This window comes from Patagioenas fasciata, chromosome 2, assembly GCF_037038585.1.
Source record: "Patagioenas fasciata isolate bPatFas1 chromosome 2, bPatFas1.hap1, whole genome shotgun sequence".
NCBI lineage: Eukaryota > Metazoa > Chordata > Aves > Columbiformes > Columbidae > Patagioenas > Patagioenas fasciata.
The window spans coordinates 93,358,376-93,382,887 of NC_092521.1; the positions used below are offsets into that span (position 1 = coordinate 93,358,376).

General features: G+C 38.8%; 1 protein-coding gene across 1 annotated transcript in view; it reads right to left on the reverse strand.

Moving 5' to 3' along the window:
* The window catches only part of LOC136097754 (uncharacterized), a 190,710-nt gene that overhangs the window by 121,879 nt on the left and 44,319 nt on the right, over window positions 1–24,512 (reverse strand). Inside the window, exons 8-11 of the mRNA XM_071805503.1 lie at window positions 22,030–22,113; window positions 17,870–18,042; window positions 6,276–6,550; window positions 1,414–1,567 (exon numbers count right to left, since the gene is read on the reverse strand). Of these exons, the coding sequence (XP_071661604.1) occupies window positions 1,414–1,567; window positions 6,276–6,550; window positions 17,870–18,042; window positions 22,030–22,113 (686 nt within the window). The remainder of the gene's footprint in view (window positions 1–1,413; window positions 1,568–6,275; window positions 6,551–17,869; window positions 18,043–22,029; window positions 22,114–24,512) is intronic.

The following is a 24,512-nucleotide window of genomic DNA, read 5'->3' on the forward strand; positions in this document are numbered from 1 at the left end:
CCTTATAAGTCTTGCCTGAGTAAAGGCGTTAGGTCTGTCCCACTAAACCAGCGGATACTTCAGTGCTGCCCAAATGCAATCTGCAGGGTCAGGCACATCACAGGGAGTCTCAATTTGGCTCCAGTGTTGACTTCAATGGATAGAACTTCTTCTGCAATAACTGATTATATAGTGCTTCAAATCAGCAATTATTTTATTTATTTATTTATTTTTACCCAAGGAATCAATTTCTTCCATTATTTTGAGAAAAGACTAGTGGTAGGTCATCTTTTAATGCAATGGGATATAAAAACACATGCCACACTTCAGAATCAAATGGCTACCTTGACTACTAGGTTTAGTAGTCTCACAGTTTAAGCCTACAGTAGCTAATAATCTCTTCTTTAATCCTGTCTTGGATTTATTTTGGAAGAGATAGCATATTTCCATATAGATAGAAAGCTTCCAGAATTAAATTAAGCAGTTAAATAAACAGTTGAATTTGTTAAACTTCTTTTGTTTCTCGACACAAACCATACTTAACAACTAATCTGAATGACAACTATTTTCAGCTTAATTAGAAAATCTTAATTAACAATGAAGATTTAACCTTAATATTTTGGTTTCTGAATCATATATAAAAAAATTAACATTATGTGAATAAATAAGACAATCTTTTTAAACCTCAAGGCAGGATTACTGATGCAGGCAGACTTCGTTATTAAACACATTCTAAATTAAACGCCTCTATGAATTTTATACTGAAATATATTGTGATAGTTTTGCATGCCAAATGTGACATTTTGTATTTTAGATTCATCTTCTGTAGTAATTTTGGAAATGTCATACAAACAAAGATTTTGTCATTTACCAATGGAATTACTATGCATGGCCGGTTAGCCATCTCTTTTCTGGCTCTTCTGGTTGTTTCAAGTCAGCAAGCCATAAAAAAATCTTTATCTCTCTGAAACACAGCAATTTGGAAGATAATCGAATAGTGACTGGGGGGCAGAAACGCCAGTCTGAGGAATTATACCACAATCTCTCTTGCATTTACAACCTCCCTCAAAGCGAGTGTCAGTCGAGTAGGAAAAGGAGATAGAAGATTCATCATATTTCAAGCCTGTCTCATTTGCATGGTGGCATAGCTGTCTCATCTCCTGCTGAAAGACTTTGCTTGGCCAGCGCTGACAAACTGTTTTGAAGAACTCTTGCCATGCCCAAATGATTCATCATTAATAGCTTTAGACGTTCTCTTTAAGCACATAGTTACTTCTGCTGGAAAGCATATTTTGAAACCTGCTGAATTCTACCCTCTAAAGCAATGCAACCAAAAAGACAAACAATGACCGAATAAAAAAAAAAAGGCAACGCAATTAATGTAGTCATTTAGTAGTCTGCATCAGGGAAAAGAGCACTCATGGAGAACCTCACCTTCCTGCAAGGTCCTGCTGCTCCATTTAATCCAGTATTCACATCTGCAAGATTACCAAAGCTGGCTACCATTTCTTCTTCATATCCATTCTCCTCTGCCTTCAGTGTCTGGCTTCCCACACTGCAGCAGTTGCAAAGGAAGAGAGAAGAAGAACTGAAAAAAAATGAAACGCAATCCAGACAAAGAAAGCATTTGTTGTTGGAAGTACATCACAGTTTGATGTTTTCCTTGAATATATCATAAGCCTTGCAGGGCACCCAGGAGAAACAACAGTGTGCTAAAGCAGAGAAATGGCTGGACTTCAAAAAGCACCATACGAAAAATGCAGTCACAGCCCCAGTAACATAACCAATATTTGTCAGTCCACGCCACAGGTTGATGTAAGGAACATGAAGTTTCGTTGCCAATGTGTAATCAGCTATGTCTGGCATTGCTGTTCAAGTTCTAGGTTAAGAACATTAAAGTACGAAGCCACTGTCTCTGTTGACAATTTGTGGACCAATTGACAGATTTCATAAGCTGAAACAGGTTTTTAGAAACCACTGATTCCTTGGGGATTTGGCTGATTTAAAAGACCAAAAAAAAAAATTTATTATATACGTAAATCTTACTAGATTAAAAATATGTATGTATAAAAATCTTATCTCTTCTATAAATCTCCTAAAAGACCTTAAGATATATATATATATATAAAAACTATATAAGTCATATATTCATAAATATACTCACAGACATTAGCATACACAAATTTTCAGCTGTTCATGAACCATTAAACCTTCCTTAACATTCAATTGTTAACTTCTTGTGCAGTTATTTGGGGGGTAATTATATCAGCTAAGAGATATACATATATCTGTTTGGTTTTTTTTTTTAATTTTTTTTAAGAGGGATCCTTGTAACATCACAGAACACCAGCAAATAGTGTAGGAACAGCCCTGCACTGGGTAACCCAATGCTGCGCTGCTTAGTTCACAGGATACACAAAAGGCACGGTACCCTGTGGAGAAAGCCTTGCTCCTAGAGCACAGCGGGAGCAAATACAAAATGAAGTTATTATCAATAAGCACCATAGAGCTGCATGCTGTGGCAATCCCATCCCATCTTTAAACAGACATAGAACATTGAGCAATTCCTCTGTCCCTACTCTCCACCAGTATCTCAATAGAAATGGCCCTAAGTGAAAATATCTGCAGATGATCTGCTGGGTTAGAAACACTTCAGCTCTTGCTTCCATGACCCACTTTAAAAGGCTGAGGAGGACCAATTGGGCACACCAGCACTGGTGGTGTACCAGCCACACTTGCAGGTAGAGCCAGGACAGGCAGCAGAGCTCAGAGAAAGACATGGTGACTCTCAGGAGCTGGAGGCTGAGGAGGCTGGTGGTGGGTGAGGGCCAGCCACATGCCACCCTGGAGGTCAAGGGACCTGCCTGCAGTGTACAGAGAGGAGTCATATGGAGCCAAGGAGAAATCACTGCATCAGGTACAGTGGCAATTCAGGATTAGCATGGACATGTACAACACAGGCAGAGAACAGGCACTCTTAGGTCACCAAGCTGTGTATTCAGTTAAGCCTTTAGCCACGAAAGAAAATACTAAAATTTAGTGTTCAAAACAAAAAAAAATCAAGAACAACAACAACATTTCCCTGTATTATACTTCTGGAGCATTCCTTCAGTGTTTTCTTACTTGCTTTTGGAAAATTCAACTCCAGTGTCTTCATTCCTCTTTCCTCTTTTGCATGCTATGTGATGCCAGTGCATTTTAGAATTAACATGGTTCTTTATCAAGAGAATTAGAGACTCTGTAATCCTGCTAAACATCCCAGATTCACACACATGTGCTACCTAGGTGCCACATAGTTAAAATTCTCCTCTTTCAAAACAGATGGTCCCATCTCCAAGTCCCATCCCCAAGTTCCTTCTCAGACCTTGCCTACTGCCTTTTTTTTTTTTAAGAAATATACATATACATAAACAGACATACATTTACATCATTAAAATTACCACTGGTGCAGAGTTAAACTGTCTTCCAGATTCCTCTACCAGTAGAATTGCATCATGTAAATGCCCGGCATTAAACCTAAATGGTTTGAGATTTTAACCAGGGCAGTAATTTTTTTATACCTTTAACCTTGGCCCCAGCAAGGCAGCACTGCATATTGATCCTTCTCTTCCCTTTAGAAAGGGGTCTCCTGCAATCACAACCCACCTTTTTTGCTTTGCAAGAGCTGTTTTTGATGGTGGATGCAGGATAGTCTGCATAGACACAAGTCCCAGTGACGTACATGGGAATTTTGCCCAAGCCAGAGCCAATGAGAACTAAACACAAGATGCCAGTGCTCAGGACCAAATACAAGAAGCATGGGCTCAACCACCTTTGAAATTTTATCCTTGAGCTGCAGTCAAGTCAACAGGGGTCCAGTTATCCTAAGTGGAAGAGACAGAACATGGTTCTTGAATGGCACTAGCTAATTGGTAGAGCTGAAACAACTGAGAAGTTAACTTCTCTCCTTGAGAAGAATGGTCTGTTTGGAACTTCGTACTTATTTAGCTTCTCATGATGGAAATTATTTCACTTAATTTGGTTAGAGCTGCATTGACACAGGAGTTCATTAGGACACCCATTTGCTTGCAATTCAATTTAAAATTAAATACACTTTGTTGTTTATTTTATTACTTTTAAACTACTGTATCTATTGCCTTTATTAGCTCCTAATACACAATTATGAAGGTAAACAGTTTTCATTACTGAACATCAAACATTTAAATAACCACATATGATCTCTTTTTGGGTTGCACCATTTTTCTCATTTTCCTCCTTTTGCTGGGTATTAGATTCAAGAGAATATTTTATTCAGTGAAGCCAGGCCTCTTTTGTGCTCATCAGCTGTCACAGCAGAACATAGCTTCCCTGGCTGTATCCAAGAGGGTTATTTTTTTCTTTTATTAATTTCTTCACAGTTAATTTGATGTATGCATTTATCTGAAGGTCATGTATAGCTTGATCACAAAAATATTACCCCAATTCATATTTCCTTTGCTCTCTAAGAGTAATACCAAAGCAGGAATGAAGGGCACTGGGAGAAGCCATTTGGTCGCCTTTTAAAGTGCATTGTGTGTAGCACTTAAAAATTACAGCTCAGGCTGGGTATCTGAAAACTGAAATATCCAAAACAGAGGCCTCTTTCAAAAGCACAGGCTTAATATTTCTAGGCCTGAGGTCCTTTGTTTGGGAGAAGTTCCATTCATTAATGTCTGTAAAGCACTGAAAGATCTCTGGAAGGAAAGCACATTAGATTGAAGTACAAAGTAGCCCTTATCTAACATACCTTTGAAAGAGTTCATGAATCCTGGTTTGCAACTTCTGTTTCCTGTGGTGAGAGACTTCCTTGTGGTGCTTTTAGTCCCACATGCCAAAGGGAAAATGGAGGGAAAGAAAAAGAAAAAAAGTTTCTTTCCAAATGTACAGAAAGAACATGGAAATAAAAGCCATAAATATGCAATTTTTCTGAAGGTTTGCCTTAGGTTTTCTGGTTGAAGGTTTTCAGGAGCAATTAGGAATTCCAACCATCATTACTTTATTCTGTTGTGGTTTTTTTTTTTCCATAACTGCTTTTCCATATATTTTTCCATATTTACTTCATTATTTCCAAGGGAAAGTGAGTTCTGATTTTGTTTTAAAAGCTTGATCAGTACAATGTATATTTGTGCATGGTAGTGCCTGACAGTTCTTATTTTTATAACACCTGCCACAGTCATATATATGCATACATATGTATATGCATGTATAAGTATGTTTGTACAAATAAAAGAAATATGACATACAAAACAGTTACGCATAGACCACCAGAGACCCCACAACTTGGCCCATTTTAAATCTTCTCAAAATCTTGATGACTTGTCTCCCCACAACTGTTTTTAAATGTTCGGTAAATGGGACTGGCATTTTTGGAGGTTGCAACAGGTAGGAGGCTAACTCACATGAGCAGTCCTCTTCCCCATCATTCTACAGCTCTCCAGCATGAAGCTGAAGGGTCTGAAGTTATTTCACTCTTGCACAGCAAGCTGAAGAAGTTAGCATCCACACCCTTTGGACTGTGTCCTCTGTGTGAAACCTGAAAACAGTAACCCTGCTGAAGGCTGTAGACTCAGGAAAACAAAATTCTTCTCCCTGACCTGCACTGTTCAGATACCTTGCTGAATATTGAAGAGTATTTCTGATGCCTGGATCTTCTACTGGTCTCCCTGAGACTGATATAAAATGTGCATACAACACGACCAATATATTTCAAAGTATACCCTATACTGTCTTCTAAACAGTGTAAAATTATGTTCCATTTCTGCTCTCATCGAGCCCCAAAGTCAAAGAAATATTTTGGTAAGAAGACAATGAAGTCAGAAGAAAGTCAATGAGGAAAAACTCCCCATCGGAGGCTCCGTATCTGGCTGTTGAAGTCTCTCCTCTCTTCCAAATCTCTGATTTTTTTGACAAATTCCTGGCTGTTCTCAAGAAAGTTTAGGAATCTCTGTTGAAGACTAAGGCAAAGCAGCCTGCTTATTTCCAAAATTAAAATTGTCAGAGCATAAAAACAGACTACAAAAACATGCTACAAGAGCCTGTGTGAGTAGCTTGTAACATAAATTTCTGAACTCTGTAAAATTAAAACAGTGTTGCCTTAAAATACAGTATGATTTGCTGGAAGTCCCAGCAGAGAGCCTCAGATAGATGCACTAAATCCTCCAAGCCTTGGTCAAGCATCACACAGATATGATTATAAAGGTGACATGGCCAAACTAGCCCAGAGCAAGACCTTCCAGCTCACCACATGGCAGTTGTGTCTTGGGCAATGCTCCCTTTACCACTGCTCCTCCGTTGGGAACCAAGTGGGAATGAAGCCCCCCTGCTCCTGGAGAGCTTTTGGCTGAAGCTCCCTGGAGCAGGGACCAGGACCCATTTCAGTCCCACCTCCACAAATGCTGACACCGAGCTTCTTCCCACCTACACCACTTCCCCAGGAAGGGCTGGGAGCTGGCTCTGGTCCCGGTTCTGCTCCAGCACAGCTGGCAGCTTTCTGGTTAGGGTGATCAGACCTCACTTTGTGCCACTTCCCCCAGTCCAGTGAGAGCTGCGGCCACTGGGGAATGCACCAGGAGAAAGGCCAGGTTGTTCCCCCCTGGCTGCCCCATAGGAACATTCTCTGCATGCGTAGGGGACCAGTCCCAGGAGCAACAAGGGTCAAGAAGTGGTGTTCATCACCCCTGTGAGGCACAGGAGCCACTCTGCTCCTCCACTCAGCTGGTGCATTGAGGAGAGTGTCCAGCAACAGAGCTCAAAGTCCCTGAGAAAGTTCAATGATAAAAACTGCTAACTAAAAGACATCAGCCTTTCAGTGGCAGATGGGAGGGGGTTTAAACTTTTGGGCTGAGGCAATTAAAGCTTAAGTGCGGAAGGCAGAGGGTGGGATCTGTTAATAGTTATCTCCTGGGTCCATCTCTTGGTGATACCTGGGACAGTGATTATGAGGTGGGCACTTGGATTAAGAAATAATAGGAAATAGAAAACTCACTTCATGTAAAATATCAAATAGCCATAATATTACAACATTCAGACATTACCAGTCCAGGCTTACAGTGAGCCAGAAGCAGAGACTCCAAAAAAAAAAAAAAAAAAAAAATTATATTACCAGACACCCATAGCTATCCAATCCCCTTGTTTATCATCCTAATCTTAATTAAATAATGAATATTCAAAAGAAAATATGAGCCAGGGTTCTCTGTATGAACTACACTGTTTTCCATCTCTCTGCCTCTGAAGTGGCAATGAGAATATGATTTAAAACTATTTCTTCTGGATCCTTGCAAAACATTTGTCACAGTGTGTCATGATATTTTTTAAAAAGCTCTATCATTTACCTAATAAATTTGTTAAGTTTATTCAAATCTTATTGAACAGGAAAAGTGCAATGAGTCATAGTTAATATTTCTTTACCTACACTAAGAAATAAAAAATATCAAAAATTCAATGCTTAAGGTCCTATTCAGAAAATCTCTATGAGTCTGTAATACATTTTCTACATGATTAAAAAAACCAGGAAACTTGCTTTAAAATGAATTATTCACCACCTTGAATAAATTTCCATCTTTCCTATTTGCAAAACCCCAAAGTCAGTTATGTAAATTTTAACCTACACTAATTACCTCAGGGGTGTGCAGGCTAAAGGAAAGTAGATTCAGTAGAAAAAAAAAAAAAAATCCCAGACATTTCCATCACCAGGAAGCAATTTAATAGAGGAAAAAATGTGTAAGTTTTCAAAAACAGAGCAGCCCATGTAATTTTTTTCTTAATGTGGAATAATCATTGCTGCAATATCCCTTGATTCAGAGATTTACTGGAATAAACCCAAGTGTTTTTTCTCAATGGCATATACTATCACACACATAGCTAAGCGTTTGTTTCTCATCATGACACCAGCATTGTCTAGACTGTTAAAACAAACCATTGTTGATAATGGGTGTGCCCAACAAGAAGGCATGAACTGCGGTTTAGCTTGAAGTTGATATAGACATTGAGGGCCCCTTCAGAAAAAAAAAAAAGAAAAGTGCCTAAATTCTGGGAACCACTGGATACCCCTCAGATCTTGCCTGGAGAAAGCAGGGCTCAATCACAGTACCACTTTGTCCTATTCCCACCCAGATACCAGGTGCTGCTTTAGCTGTGAGACAGCTTCTTCACACATCTTTCTCAGTTTCTTCACCATCTATCTTAAGGTCCAATTACACAAATGGCTCATCTACTGATTTCAGAGAGCGTGATCAAGACCACAGTATTTGAGAAAGGTCTTTCAGTCTGGACTTAGCCTAGAGACACACAATGTTAAGTATTTTTTCTGCTGTAGTCAAAAACAAGAACCTTACACAATACAAATAATCAATGCTGACTGACTATTTTCACTGTAAAACTACTTCACAAATGGCAGAATTTGATTCCTATAATTTTCAAATTGGAAAAAAATTAAACAAAACCCCACCCAAACGCATCCTTTCCACTTATCAGAAAGCCCACAAAAACCAGCAAAGCTTTGAAGCAAAATGGAATTGTTTTTTTATCTTTTAGCAAAAATTGAACATTTAGTAAAAATATTTACTTTCCCCTTTTTGGTCACTCCTAGCACTGGTACTACAATCTTCTGGTGAGGTATTCACCCCATTGTGAATTGAAGTATCCAGCTGAGCCCTGACCCTGATGAAATCATTCTTCCTGAAAGGAGTGCTGGGGGTGGGGGGAAAATCCACCTTCCAGCAAGTCCTCCTCACCAGGTAGGGGTACAGCAAAGGCAGCATGGAAACACCACCAGTGGGGTCTCCAGTAGCTTCCCACCACCCACAGGGATCCCACATGCAGAGGATCCACTTGTTTCACCTTCGTTCCACTCCTTGAGAAATCACATCATCAGTACATCACAGTACAGGTAGAAATGGGCATGAAGTGCTGCCTATCCGGACATAAAAAAAAAATACCTAAATAAAAGCTTTCACCTGGGATTTCCACGCACTCATCACAAAGCATTTTGCAGTGAAGTACTGTCCACCCAATTTTTACAAACTAGAGATGGAGAAGTGAGGTGCCAAGTAGCATTGATTTGCCTGAGCTCAAAGTGTCAACAGGACTACAAGCAAAACCCATGTCTCTAGTCCCACCAGTGTCACCTAGTCCTCCTCCTTCACAATCTGGCTGCTGCATGGAGACTCACTCCCAGTGACTTTCAACATCTAGTGCACTGTATATCACAAAACAAGTGACAACTGAAAAATCATTTGAGATTAAGAAAAAAATACTACAAGGAAAGTTAACCTCCCTTTCAGGAAGAGTGAGATTGAGAGGCTTTATCCTCTCCATTTTAACTACAGCAAGATCATAGGAAACTGAGTCACTGAGAGCTAAGATGGATGAGTGCCCTTCATTCAAAGCAGCCTCATCTGGGTGTTCCTGCTCCAGCAGGGGGGTTGGACTAGATGATCTTTTGAGGTCCCTTCCAATCCCTAGCATTTTATGGTTCTATGATAAAGAGTTGGATAGCTGAATAAATCCTGCTCTGAAAATTACACTGTCTTTTAGATGTTAGAGTTTGGGTGACCTTATTTCAGAGATGGCCACAAACCAGGAGGTAAAGTTGTGTCAAAATCCAGAACACATGGTAATATTACTCACAGTGCACTCTGCCAAAAATATGCTACAGACTCTCAGACATTTTTTAAAGGGAAAGAGAAAAAGTAACAAAGCAACCCCCTCTTGATTTTCCTTCCAAATAGAAAATTAAGCCAATTTACTGTTCATGAGCATAAAATTAAAAACTTAGGCAATTGAGCCATTTGTAACAGCTAGGGGAAAAAGAAAAACAAACAAACAAAAAAACCCCCTCATACTCTCTTTTAAAATTGATACTGCAGAACACAAAGTGAGATTTGCTTTAATCATGCTGCAGCTTTATTACACTGAGTACTACAGATGCATTTAGTAACAACATTGTAAGCTGATCATTTTGATAAATTTGTAAAGCATTGCATTATTCCTAGAAATGCTGTGAAGACTGAGCTACCAAACAACATGGGAAGGTAGTATCCTGCTACCAAGGTGGATGCTTTTGTTTGTTACATTAAAGGCACTAATTTTAAACACTTATGGAAACTAATCTCTTTGTCAAGTAAGTGTGATAAACAAGGACCTGAACTTCCCCAAAACTCAGAGATGTTTCCATTCAGGAAAATTAAAGAACTTGAATCGCTTTTCTAAGACACATTGAAGAAACTCTGCAGAAAGATTTTTGCCTCTCCAATCTCGAAACAGAAGACTAGCCTTTCTGTCTTGTCATTCACAGGGAGACCACCTGTAGTTTCTTCAGAACCACCAGGTACTCCTTCAGATGCTTCTTATTTCACAGTTGAGAAGATGTAGCTTCAAGGTCATAAAGCTCTGATGTCCTCATAAAAATGTATGGAGTGTTGTAAGCGTATGCAAGGCCATTTATCAGAGTATCTGACAACCATAGCGAGGACTGAAAAAATACAAACACTGAAATGGTGCTTGCCATTGATGAAGAAACTTTAAGTAGAACTGATCCAGCCTGTCAAAGCTCCACAAGTTCAGATGTCTCCAGATTAAGCTAAAAATCACCAGTTACCAAGATGATCCAGGTAATTTAAGCTTAAATAACAAGACATAATGGAAGCTGCTAACAACATTTTATTAGGGAACATATTATCTTCAAAATAAACTTATATAGCACAAGCAATGCCAGGGAAAACCAAGTTAACTATGCAAATCCATGGATCTAAAATTAATAGTTTACATTAAAAATGAGAAAGAAAAAATATTCATACGCTATATAATGAGAATCAGGGTTTTACAATCTTTTCTACTTTCTGGATACCGACAACATATCATGGCATGAAAAACTGAAAAGACACTGAAAGGAAATACCAATTGGAAATACTAAGACTTTTGTTGTGGCTTTTCCCCATTCTTTTTCCATTTAAAAATGTTTGTTAATTTCAGCACAGGATGTTTTTATTATAGCCTTTTTACTACAGTCTTTTTCAAAGTCTCTCATGAAATTTTACCCTTTTAATCCTCTAACTCTTCTCTAAATCAGGTATCTAATTTTAAGTCTGTTTTGCAGACAGGGAAAATTGAATCATAATAACCAATTTGCTTGTTACAGCCCCATAAAAAACGATACTTAGGTCTGAGGTTACAGTATATCCCTTCTTTCCCCATTCTTTTTTCTGGCTGTCAATAAAGCATTGCCTCACAAATTTGTCTCAATAATTGTAATCTAAAAGCACAGGTTTTGGCTTTATGCCATAACTTTCATTTGTACTGACTTTCACATCATCTTCTGTTTCAAGTGTGCAGACATACACTTGAACACTTTATAATTAAAAGATATATTCACTTACAATTAGTATATAAAAAATACAGAGGCAAACAATGCTTTAAGTACAGTTTACTATATTATTGTTTTAAATACAACAGTGGAAATAACAAGTCGCCATGCCTGATGATTCTTCTGTGGAGAGAACAGGGCTTTTCCTGCAAGCTCGCGTCCTACTCCAGCTCTCTTCTGATGAAAGTTAAACACGAAAATTGTTTCACATTTTCAGCTGAAATGTAAGCCCTCCTTTTCCGATGTGAATGCTGACATGAGCAATTGTATCATAACATCACACTACACAGACACATCATTGAGTGAGCGTATGCACTTTAGTATATTTTCTCATTGTAACCACCTAATACTGAAAGCTTTGGATCGTCTAAGGGTCTAGCACAGTAGTGAGAAACTGACTGTGCTAACAGATTTCCAGCAGGTTGAGCAACAGTGATGATTTCCCACCTTTCTACTAAGCAAGGAAGCATGTGTGCAATGCAATCGGACTGTCTTTCCCGGTATTTCTACACCTCTCAATTTACAGATGACCTGGTTATGTGTCACATCAACAAAATGGTGTGAACAATTCCCTTCAAAACTCAGATTACAGACCACGTATGGAAGCCCAGTATACCTCAAAGTTAGCCTAATTTGGACTAGACAGTCTCCAGTAGTCCAATCCTTCCCCAACTGAACTAGCCTGTTTTATGAAGTAAAGCTCAAAAGCAACATCCAGCACAGATTCCTCATGACTAATTCAGCTGTACTATAAAGCTGCAGAAACAAAAAAAGTTACAACATTTAGAGCAATTTGTCTATCTGTAGCTCCAAAAACCTGGGTATTCTATTAATGCTGCTAAGGAGTGTCCTGTCTTAGAAGTTAACTAATAGTAGACTTAGCTACACCTGTGACTACAGTTTGGCTCCAAGTGTATCAAATATACAAATAAAACCTCCCCAGGGGAAAAATTTTCTGTTTGCACATTCATACCTCTATATTTCAGTAATGCTCACTCTTTCCTTCACAATTTTCGTGAGTTCTGCTTCTTTTAACAGGTGGCCAGTATTTGGTGAAGCCACTTATACTTCAACAGAACTTGGCAATCCCTGATTCTTTTGAAGAGTCTCTCCAATTGTCCCTGTTTATTGAAGCATAGAAATAGACTTCCTTACCAGAATATGTATTAGTATGAGCCAGAGAGCTGACCAGTCAGATTACCTTAAGCAGCAGCAAATGCAGTATCATCATTTACAGTAGCAGTAGAATTCATTGTTCCAGCTCAATAGAATATCAAGAATTGCTTTCATTGTTTAATTGCCCTTCTGATCTTAAAGAATTAATGAACACAGTAAAAGCTAAGAGAACACTTTTTAGATGAAAATATAAGAATTGTAGAAGATTTTCATTACTTCCCTCTCAATATTTACTTGACTTAAAATCCACACAGCTACTGAACAAAGCAATCAAAAGAGACTTAAAAAGAGCAGCTATATATGTTAAGGGTATTGTGACAGACGTTTTACAAACATATGAAACACCTTTTCCATAGCTCTGCTTATTTTGATGTTCATTTCCATGTTCCCACGTCTATCCCTCCCACCTCTAAAAAAAAAAAAAGTGCGCATATCTGAGTGTCCAGGAGAAATGAGGAGAAACCTTGGAAATCAGGAGGGTTTCCAGGCTTTCCTGAGGAAGCCTGATATAATAAAGATACTTAGAAATCTCAGATTGCCAGTCTATGGGGAGAGAAGTCCATATACTGGCATCTTGGTCAGACTTTGGGTTTGCTGGGTGGGTGCTGACCCACATCTGAGGACCATGGACACTCACTAGGCAGGACATCAGAAGTCCAAGGGCCGGAAGCCTAATACCCCAGGTTTTGGGAAGTTCACCTTGTGTTTTTTCCCCTCAAACATGGATTTCAGTTAAATGTTTTTTCATCAGTCCAGGAGCAGTCTACCTGGCAGGACTATAATGAATTCCAAGAGCTTGGCCTATTGACAGCTTTCAAAAGGAAGTTAGGTACTAAGCCCTTCTGACAAGTGCAGATTTCTGTCTATAGCCTTGTTCTTCCTCTGTAACATGTAAGGGCCCATAATTCCTACTACAGCATACAAATGAAATAAAAACCGTTATACTAACAGGCTGTAGAGATGCTTTAACACTCAGATAATGAGTATAGCATATACGTAGCTCACCTATAGTAAAGTCACTCACTTTTAAGACATGGTGTAAAAGAGACATTGCCAGCTTTTGTATACTTGATCTGCAACGCTGAGTAAAACGAAACAAAAAAATTACTCATTTGAACATCACAGTCATTTCAAATCTTGGCAAATGTCAAAAAGGAGTAGCCAGGTTTCGGCTGAGGAAAGGTCATCTTCAATTCTGCATTGCTCTTAGGTGCACTTATTCACACAAGTATTGCATTAACAAAGAGCAATCACACAGGATTATACAATGCTTAGTAGGCTGTGGCTTTGATGAGGGGAGGTCTTCAGGTACCATCAGGATATAAACTACAGTATTATCCAATGAGACAGAGCAGGCAAGTGAATGTGCATTTGTGTTTTGTAAGACTGAAGTGTGATCCCATTAATGAAATTCCTGGTTGGAGGGTAGATTTGTCATCATCTCACATAGTACCAAATTTTACCCACGTGTTATCCAACATTAACCAAAGAAAAGCTGATCACTCCATCATCATATAAATTGATCTCTCTGTGACTTGGCAAGGAGTCAGAGCAGTGATGATATTGACTCTGTAAGAATATTAGATCTAATGCCCAGAGGCATTAACCTTTGTTTAACCAAAAGGTAAATCTCTTGATGAAAGGTAACATTTTATTACTATCCACCTGCAACAAATAGCTCATTTCTTACTACTATAACTCAGCTGCTGGTACTGAAAAGCAAAACTTGCACTTTACTTTCAGAGGCTCTTGAGTAATTCTCATGGAGGTCATGGATCAAAACCGATTATTATAATTGTAACGACCAAGTCCTGCAAGCTGTCAAGCCCAGCACACAGAACAAACTGTAGCACCATAGAGGGACAGAGGTTGTGAACAAATTACGTTTAGTTAAGAGTGCTGACCAAATTGCAGGAAGATGACCAAGCAGGAAAGATGTTCTTGACTTCTGGGACAGTATTTGATCCTTAAAATTGCCCCGCTAATAATTTATTCTCAGAGAACCCATATGAAGCCAAGTAATCACTTTTATTGTCTCAGTTCAGAAACAGCTGGAAATCCTAGAGCTGATACTTTTCCATAGCATTTGAATTAAAGACTGTCAAGATTATATTGCCAAAGACCCATCAAGTGCAATCCCACCCTAATCATCACTGTTTGCTTCATCCTCTGCAGAGTCTCTCATCTTTAGAAAGCATCTTGCCTTTAATCAGACACGTTAAGCCAGTATCACGTCAGGTCTTTCCTTGCATGTTTTTCTACTCTGCAAGATCAAGTTCTGCCCATGAGTGTGTGTCCCTGATTTGTGTCATGACAGATGGTTTTCTGCTGCATTCTGCATGCCCTGCCTTGGTTGTACCTGCTCAGCTTCCACCACACACAGTCCCTAAGTTATGATTTTCTCTTGAGAGAGTTTATTTTTCTTTATTAAAAGCAAATGTCATTGCAGTTTTTGAAGTCTTTAGGCCTAAAAGGTAGACTGCAGGGAAAAGGACTGTTTCCCAATTTAACATTTTTTTAATGTGTTTGTTAACAGAACATTGACATCTGCTTAATGCCTTTTTTTTTTACAAGAATCTATCAGATGTCCCTTATGTATTTCTTGCCAACCTCAACTGTCAGCTTTTACATTTACAAAACAGAACATGAAGTAATGACATAACTTAAATATCCAGAGCTGAAATCTGGCACAAACATTTTAATTATTATTATTTTGGAAAGTACATCTGCTCTTTCAAAAACATTTAATCATGGTGATCTCGTATATTGAGCTGCCGTTTAAACGAAAGCAATCCACTTACTGTAAAGGTACAAAGCAGAGAAACAAAGCAATGAACTAAGGAATAGATAGTTAATAAATAGCCGTCTTCTTCGTGCCAGTGCTGCCAGCAAAGCTCTAGTGCAAACCCGATGTCTCATTGGAGAGAATGTTTGGCAGTCTCAAAAGAAACAGCAGCAACTCAAGTGTGTTTCTGAAACTCAGCTACAAAACCAGTCTCACGTACTGTAAATTCTCACTTGCTATTTTTAACCCTTGGGCTCCCATGTTTTGTTTTCATTTTGTCAAAGCAAAGGAATGCGAGAGAGATGTCTATTAGACTCTTTCACTCAGCCTGAGGGTTAATTACTCAGTTTGGTAGACATTTGAAAATATTATGTTACCTCTAACGGCAAAATTGATAGAAGCTTGTTTCAGGCTCACTTTATGTCATTATAGAAGATTAAATTAACTAATCATAAATTATGCTGGCTAAAGTACATCTGCTACTCACTAAACTTGCAGAAGGAAGGAAAGGGTTTTTTTTTTTCTGAAAAAGAAGTAAATGTCATGCAGCAAATTAAAGACCTTTTCAAGTCAATAAATGTACACCCAAACAACAAAACCTGGAAGGATCCCAAAGATGGCAGTAACAAATTCTGAAGACCACAGCAGCAAGTCTAACACTGAACCTGTAGCTGCTGCATAACAGCATCAACACTGCAGTGCTGCAGGCGTATATCCACAGATCAAAGAGTAAAGATGGTCCATTAAATAATAGAGAAAGTTAACTAAATAAGAAAAAGCATGCTCACAGTATTGTTAGATGTCTTTGAATACCAGTATGACATAAGAGGTGCACGTTTACAGCCCCTACTTCCAATGTCACATTCTGTTTTCTGTTCAGAGTGGTTCAATGCACCGTTTCTCTCTAGAAGATAATACAGATTTTACAGCAATGCTCCTGTTATTCCCTGCATTGCAAGGTGCAGATGTGACAGCTGGTACCATGAATTCCTAAACAGGGCATGGGCAACTGAAGTTAGAGACATGTGGGAGAAAGGAACAGAAAACATGGGCATTAAAGACCTCTTCTGTGAAGTATAAAGTATAGATTCCCTATCTTTAAGCTCATGTTCGACCAGTTCAATCAATCACATTAAATGAGGATTTTCTTTTTTAGGATAAAATAAGGCAGAAATGCAATACTGTATTACATTATATGTGGATTCACATATGCAGTTGTCAGTTAAAAAGCAGAATGTTGTTTTGGAATGACCAGAGAGCTTATTCCTGTCTAGGAAACAAGTTTTGCTGAACACCACCAAAAATAATCTAAAATTATCAGTCTCCCAGTGACCATGTGGAGAGGAAGGGAAAACAAAGGATTGACAAATCTATTGTGTCCCTTCAGGTTTCACTATTGTGTTCCTCCAGGTGTCACAGAACCTCATAAATCTCTGGAGGCACCTGAAAAACCCCAAACTTAAAGTATAAACTCTCAACATACTATGAAGTCTTCTGGAAAGGTGCAGCACTCTTTGTTTACTTGTTTCAAAGTTCCTACTCCATCAGTCACCTGAGGCAGATGATGCTCTAAGTATCATCTGAGACTTTGTCCCTCATGTTTCCCTGTCATGTCATCTTCTCTGAATATTTTCCAACCTATCTTCTATGCATGAGGCATATAGCCACAAAGAAGCCAGCTACACAAGTATTTAGAGTGAAGCGGCAAGGAAGGGAGTTGTGTCCCTTGCCAACATGCAGGAATCAATGAAGAGGTTTAGTCCTGCAATGAAAAAATTCTAAAAATTTCCTCTGAAAATAAAAGAAAGCTTAGATCACCATTACTCACTGGATAACCTATTTTAAGCCCATTAGAGCCAGTGTGCTGTTCTCATGTTGCTAATTAAAAATGATAGATTCATCAATTAATCTCTTTTCCTGTCTGCTACTCTTGGTATGAGATTCTTCAAAGGGACAAATGGTAGTTAGGTGCCCATAAGTATCATTTCAGGCCTAAAAACTCATGCTTTTGTCAACGTGAACCCAACATTATATCTTTAGACTATGAAGTGACAAAAAGAAAGCCATAGGAAACTTTGTCACTCTGCAAAAACAAAACACAAATTTATAATTTGGGAATGATCTTATCCACTGTACAATCAATGTTGCTACATAAATCCTTCCTGGGTTTCAGTCTGAGCTTGCACATTGATAGATGAATAAACCTCTGTTAAATCTATCAGGGAGAGATGTCCTCAGCTTATGCTCTTGATTGAAACTCAGTTGCAATATTTGCTATGTAGCAGTCGGAGACACTCTAGTATTTAAGAAAAAAGCAACCAAGGCAATCTATTTTTATTCACTTTGAAATGGAGACAAAGATAAAGGTCCTGCTGTTAGCTTAGAAAAGTGCCAGTCACATAAAGCAAGCCAATGAAATGGGTTATCTCTTCTCCTTTCAATATATGTATCACCAGACAGTGAAATAGAATTGGGGTGTATGAGGTTAACAAGCCAGCATCATGTTATGAAGCAAGTGATAAAATTGTCTTATAGTTCTTAACTCTGACCTGCTCCAGTGAAAAGCTGCCAAGCAGAATTATGTCATCCTGAACATCTCTCTCAAACTGTTCAATATATGAAGGAATCACTTCATCTTCAAGCTCCTTGTGAAGGTCATGTGCTTTACAGGAGCTGACAGGCATCACAGAGTCTGGAAAATCTTCACTGGTGACATGGGCTGCTTGAAACAAAAGTGGCATATTATCTCTTAGCAAGTGAGAGTTCATTCACTGGTTAGTACCTTCTCAGTGCACATTTTTGGCCCACCAACATTTTAAGACAACAATTCATACAATAAAACAAACAGTAATAAATAACAGCATTAGAATAACTGTCAGGTTCTGAGTGCCATTACCAGGAAACTCTCCTCAAAAGCAACATCTGCATACAGGGATAAATCCAGCTTGTGCAGTTTGTTCCTTAAATAACTCTAAAAAGGAATTCCCTGCATTATGACAGTCACTTCATTCTCTTGTAAATCTTAAAAGAATTGGGATTTGGAATGACTTTGGCTTTCACTCCTGAGGAAGAGGAGGAATAACTGCAAAAGGGAATTTAAGGCAGAGACACACCCAGAATTTCATCTTCCCCCCACTCACCCCAGAGGATCAGATGCCTCCTCCAGGTGTGTGCAGGCAGCTCCTGCCTAATTAATTGGGTCCATTTCTGCCCTCAGCAACATCATTCCCCTGATTTCACTGCAGTAGCACGTGCAGAACCAAAGGGTTATGCTGCACATAAATGAAAATAAATCTCATTCATAAAGTCAGACATAAAGATAAGCTGTGTCTTTTGTTCAGTTTAATTCACCATGCTACATAAAAAATAGATCTTCATTGATATCTGCTATAGTACTAATACTAGTTTGGGTCATAAATAATAAAGACAACTATTTTTGCTCATTCCTCCATGTTAGGATCACCAATAAATGAAAGACATCAGGTTGTCCACAGCTGACTTTATCTTTCTTGCTTCATATTTCTGGGTGTAAGTGCACATTTTTATAGTTTTCTGTGCCTTTCTCTGCAAGAAACTGCCATATCTAGTTATTTGGTTTTCTCTTTGTCCATCCTAAGACATGAAAGCAGTTAAAATACTTTTTTTTTCTCACTTGCCTTTGAAGTCTCTCATTCCCTAATGAAGTCCAGAAAAGGAAAGATAAAACTAGGGCTATTAAAATTTTCAGTTTTGCTCACTACTCATTGTTTAATGACTTTAATTGTTGAGCCTCCCAAGTGCTTAAATCACCTTAGTGCCACCAACACACAGGAAATAGGGTGGCTTTTTATCTAATTACAACAGGATACAATTCAAAATCTTGTTGGGGGAAGTGTAGAGTACATATAAACAATCCAAACCATTACCTTAGGGTACACAATCTCTTCATGTAGCATCTTACAAGCCTAATGAAAAGTGATTTGACCTACAACTATTAACAGCAAAAACAAAACCATATTTACATTTAAATTCACTGTAACATTAAGGGTTTGGCTAGGAGAGAGAAAAATCCAGGAAGTGCTGGAAAAGGAAAAAGTGCCAACAGCAGAAGGTGGAGCATCACTTGTTCCCATCAATGCTGTGCTGTACACAAAGGGCCATATGCTCTTCTGGTATAATTCAGCTGCTCTACTGTTTCACAGAAGCAGCGGAAGTTTACATCCTAGGAAGACTGCACATTCTCATCTCAGGATCCTAGTCCTTATATATTTCAATAAAAGGAATAAAGACATTCAGTCCACAAAGATGACCATGCAGTGATTCATTAAAATATACTTTTTCTTTTTTTGTTTTCTTTGTTTTTGTGAGGAATCATATCAAGTGAACTCAGCGTTGGTTGAAGACACTGGGCTCATTAGCACGTTTCATGGAAAAAGAACAAAAGCAGAGAGAGAGAACATTTTCAAAAGCCTTTTTGAGAGAAATAACTGATTCAGATTTGAAAAATATTTGATTAAAAGATACATAAGCTCATTTAAGCACAGCTGGAAAAAATGTTCATTTGCCTCAGCTGCAGACAGGGAGAGAACAGGGTTGTTCAGCTGGTCTATTCCTTCCACACTAGCTTTGCAAACAGACCTCTGAAACTCTGTCACCACCAGATCGGTCCTCATGTAAAATGACCCATAGGTTAGAGGCTTGAGCTGCTGCCCCAGAACAACACTTGACAAAAACAAAGCATCCACCTCCTTACTGTACAAAAGCAGCCACAGTGCTAAAAATGTTACTACTTTGCACATATGGGTCAAGACATTAAAATTTACAAGGAAATTCATTGATAGATCAGTAAATTAATTAAAAACTGGCTTCTTCAGGTTGTTAGCCTGCCTCAAATTTTTCATTGCCTTGACTGTACTTAACACTGCAAGTCATACTTTCCATGTAGTTTAAATGCTTCTTCTCTTTATCACAGGCTGTATTTGCATATGCTGTGCTGTAATCAAAACAATCTCTCTGGTACTAGTTTGGCTGCCCGTAACTTCATTTACTCCTGCATTTGTCCATCAGATAGCAGTGGTTTAAACACTGAGATGAGAATCTGAAGGATAGGTTCACCAACAGACTACACCTCAGCACGGGTTTGAATGTATAAAGCAGCTATAAACTCCACATGGAAAATGCATTTTGGCTGCCTGGGTCTAGAAGACTCTGTGTATCAATTGTAGCTAAAAAGGTACATCAAAGGCCCACACATCATTTTCAAACAACTAAAGTGCTGCAAAACATTGCACTTCAATTTTTCAGTTATAGTCAAAGAATGAAATTATAGAAAAAAAAAATTTATGGTATTCACCTAGCATCATTTTAGATGTGCACAGATCACAAACTTACATTGTTTGAGAGATTTTATCCCTAAGTAAAAAAATATACAGTCTACATGTTTCTCTAAAAAACAAACAACAAATGTTGCCTTTAAGTTGCTTTATCTGATCTAACACGTACCACAAGAGTGACTAACAGGTTACTCAGCGACAAAATGCTTTAAATATAGAATTATATAAAGTCTGAGCCATGTTCTTTCCTCTCCTTTGGGGATCATCTATTAATTAGGACTGTATGACTACGTGATTTTTCTGCTCAGTGGTCAAATGAAGAAAATAAACAGTTCTGTAAGAGTGGAACCAAAGGAAGCCTAGTTTTCTGTGGATTTTCTGGTGTTTAATAGGGGTCAAACTCCCATATTAGCTTTTCCTTCGGTGAAGACATTAGCAATGCTTGTTTGCTCTGCTCAGCTGCCCACTTCCATAAAGCTGGTAGGGAAGTCAGACCTGTGAGACGTGTCAGAAAACAAAATGGTTTGGAAGAGGACAAGAGTTTCAAAAATTGTGAGGGAGAAACACAGGCAGAAATAAATACAGCCTGATACACACACAGAGGTGGAGATGGCACAAGCCTCATTTCCTCAGGAAAACCCTGTTCTTTTCTGGATTTTATTCACTGAAGGCAAGAAAAATAAAAAATTCCATTGGGATGGGGCAGAGCATTCACCCACAGCACTAGCTCTGATACCCATTATGGCACTTTTAAGAACTGGGGCATGTTAATATGCCACTTCTCCTGAGATGAAGCAGAGGAGAACAGCACACATGCACCTTGTGTAAAGACTCTGGTAGTAATGGTCTCATGAATCAAGTGGATGTTAATACCTGTGAAAATAAGTGAAGTCAAAGTAAGGCTGTTGGCTTGAGGTGAAGAAATCTCTTCTCCTACACTTTGTTGTTTTGCTGTAGATGGAATATCAGTTTGCTGTTTCTAGTAAAGCCATAGAATTAATTTTCTTACTTGCCTGCTATTGTAAATCCTAATGTAGATAACCTCAAACACTGTCTAACTAGTGGATCTGACTGTGGCCCACCCATTTACAAGCTTAAATAAGGATTTAGATTTTTAGCTTTAGTATATTAACAGTGCCATTGCCAGTTTTCATTCCTGTGGGTGGAATTCAACATGCAATGAAACAGCCCAGAGAAAGCACACCATTTAAGTTACACTTAGAACCACATAAACATGACTCAAAACAAAAACATTTGAGGAAAAAGATCTTAGAGGCTCACGTTAAAGTCAACATCCCTTTGGCTTCTGAGTTCAAGCAGATGGATTGCCCACCCTCCTTTCCACATCCAGAATCAAGAGTTTTATTTTTCTTTATGCAAATGATTTTGTTATTTACCTTGGAAGTCTGGCATCTTGTTTTCTTCATCTAGAAGCTTCATCAGCTTATCATACAGGATTTGCTCATCAGATTTCACAGGATCTTAAAAAAAAGAAAAGGCCGTGAAATATCTATTGTTTCTTCCAGTAGTACTTCAGGAAACACTAATTTAAGCTATTAAAAAAAAAAAAAGATATTCAAATACCAAAGTTAAGAAATCATTTGACACTTAAAAATAGTTTTCAGAGGTGGGAGTTGATGCTGGATGGACAGCAGGTACCCACCAGGCTGCTCTATCGCTCCCCTCCTCAGCTGGGTAGGGCAGAGAAAATATAACGAAAGGTTCATCAGTCAAGGACAGTGAGAGATCACTCACTAATTACCATTGTGGGTAAAACAGACACAATTCAGTGAAATTAATTTATTACCAATCCAGTCAGAGTAGGATAAGGAGAAATAAAAAGCAAATCTTAAAGAACCCTCTTCCCACCCCTCCCTTCTTCCCAAGCTCAACTTGACTCCCCATTTTCTCTAACTCCTCCCCTTCAGCAGCATGGGGAGATGAGGAATGGGGGTTGTGGTCAGTTCATCACATGTTGTCTCTGCTGCTCCTTCCTCCTCAAGGGAAGTACTTTTCCCATGGTAGACAGTCCTCCACAAACTTCTCCAATGTGGGTCCTTTTCACAGGCTGCAGTTGTTCACAAACTGCTCCAGTGTGGGTCCTTTCTACAGGGTGCCGTCCTTCAGGAACAGACTGCTCCAGCCTGGGTCCCCTGTGGGGTCACAAGTCCTGCCAGCAAACCTGCTCCAGCCAGGGCTCCTCTCTCCATGGGTCCACAGGTTCTGTCAGGAGGCTGCTCCAGTGTGCATTTCCCACTGGGTCACATCCTCCTTCAGGAATCCATCTGCTCCAGTGTGGAGTCCTACATAGGCTGCAGGTGGATCTTTGCTCCACCATGGACCTCCCTGGGCTGCAGGGGCACAGCCGGCCTCACCATGGGCTGCACCACGGGCTGCAGGGGGATCTCTGCTCCTGGAGCACCTCCTGCCCCTCCTTTTTCACTGACCTTAGTGTCTGCAGGGTTGTTTCTCTCACATATTCTCACTCCTCTGTTCCAGCTGCTGCTCCGCAGCAGTTTTCCCTGCCTCATGAAATATGTTACCACAGACGCACTACCACCTTGGCTGATGGGCTCAGCTTTGGTCAGTGGTGGGTCCATCTTGGAGCTGGCTGGCATTGCCTCTATTGGACGTGGGGGAAGGTTCTAGCAATTCTCACAGAAGCCATCCCTGTAGCCCCTCTGCTACCAAACCTAGTTTCATAGTAGAGGTGACTGTCATTTTCTCTGAGCTATGAAAGCTAGTTTAAAATAAAATTTATATAATAATATATTTCTTAAAGGTAAGAAATATAATATCTTGATCTTGAATGAAACTGGTTTACTAATTCTGCTAATAGATTAGTTGAAGTTATTATTTAAATTAAAATTATCAGATGAATTCTGTTTAATTCTTAAGAAAAATTGAAGTACTTTATTTCTTTTCTAATGTGATTTTGGATATTTATTGAAATTTTACCTTGCTGTTCATAATACTAACTCATTATCTAGTATGATTAGTCATTACAGCACATTATGAATTTTGTTCTTGTGACTGGTCAGTCATTCAAACTCCCAGTAATATCTACAGATTTTTAAAAGGAATAAGAATCACATACACACACACATCTTTTTCCATGAGACCTAAAAATCACTTCAAGTGTCTGTATTGAAAGAAGAAATGACGACTTGAAACTGTCTTCTCTTCAGGTGTGCCAGATTTCTTTAAGTTGTCAGTGAAGACAGACATGAAGGAGACCAAAGAAATGCATAGAGGGTAGGTAAACTGAAGTATAGCTACAAGCAACCTTGATTGCCTTTTTTTTGCGTGTATGAAAGAGTCTCAAAGAATAAATTTTCTTTACCATGACATTTCAGAACCAAGTTTTTCAGTTACACTGAGTGTTCAAAGAGGGAGGCTTCTGCAGACCTCTTCTGCAAGTACATAATCTTTTACATTTCTTTTAGAATGTAACATTGAAGTGTTCCCTTGGCAGGGAGAGAGAGGGAGGAGGAAGAAGCAAATCCATGGTGGGGTGTTGTTTGTTCTCAGGGCATTATCAACTCAGACAAATTTCCAGAGCAAATTTAATTTATCAAGTATATAAGAGATAATTGCTAATATCTTCATTTTCACAGAATAACCCATTAAAGAATCCCATACAATGAACACATTAAAATGATATTTAACTTGTATAATAGAGTTAGTGGCTTAAGATTTGCTTTTCACCAGTTATTCTCTCTGGGCATTGGACCTGACTTGGTGAAGTCATAAGAAGAGTGAAACTTTAAAGTGTGCCCTGATTTCTTCATCTTGTTCTGCTTTCATCTCTTGCTAGTAACTAATTGCTATATGGGAAGAGAAAGTAAGCCATTATTGTTTCCAATCAGAGGATGAGCAT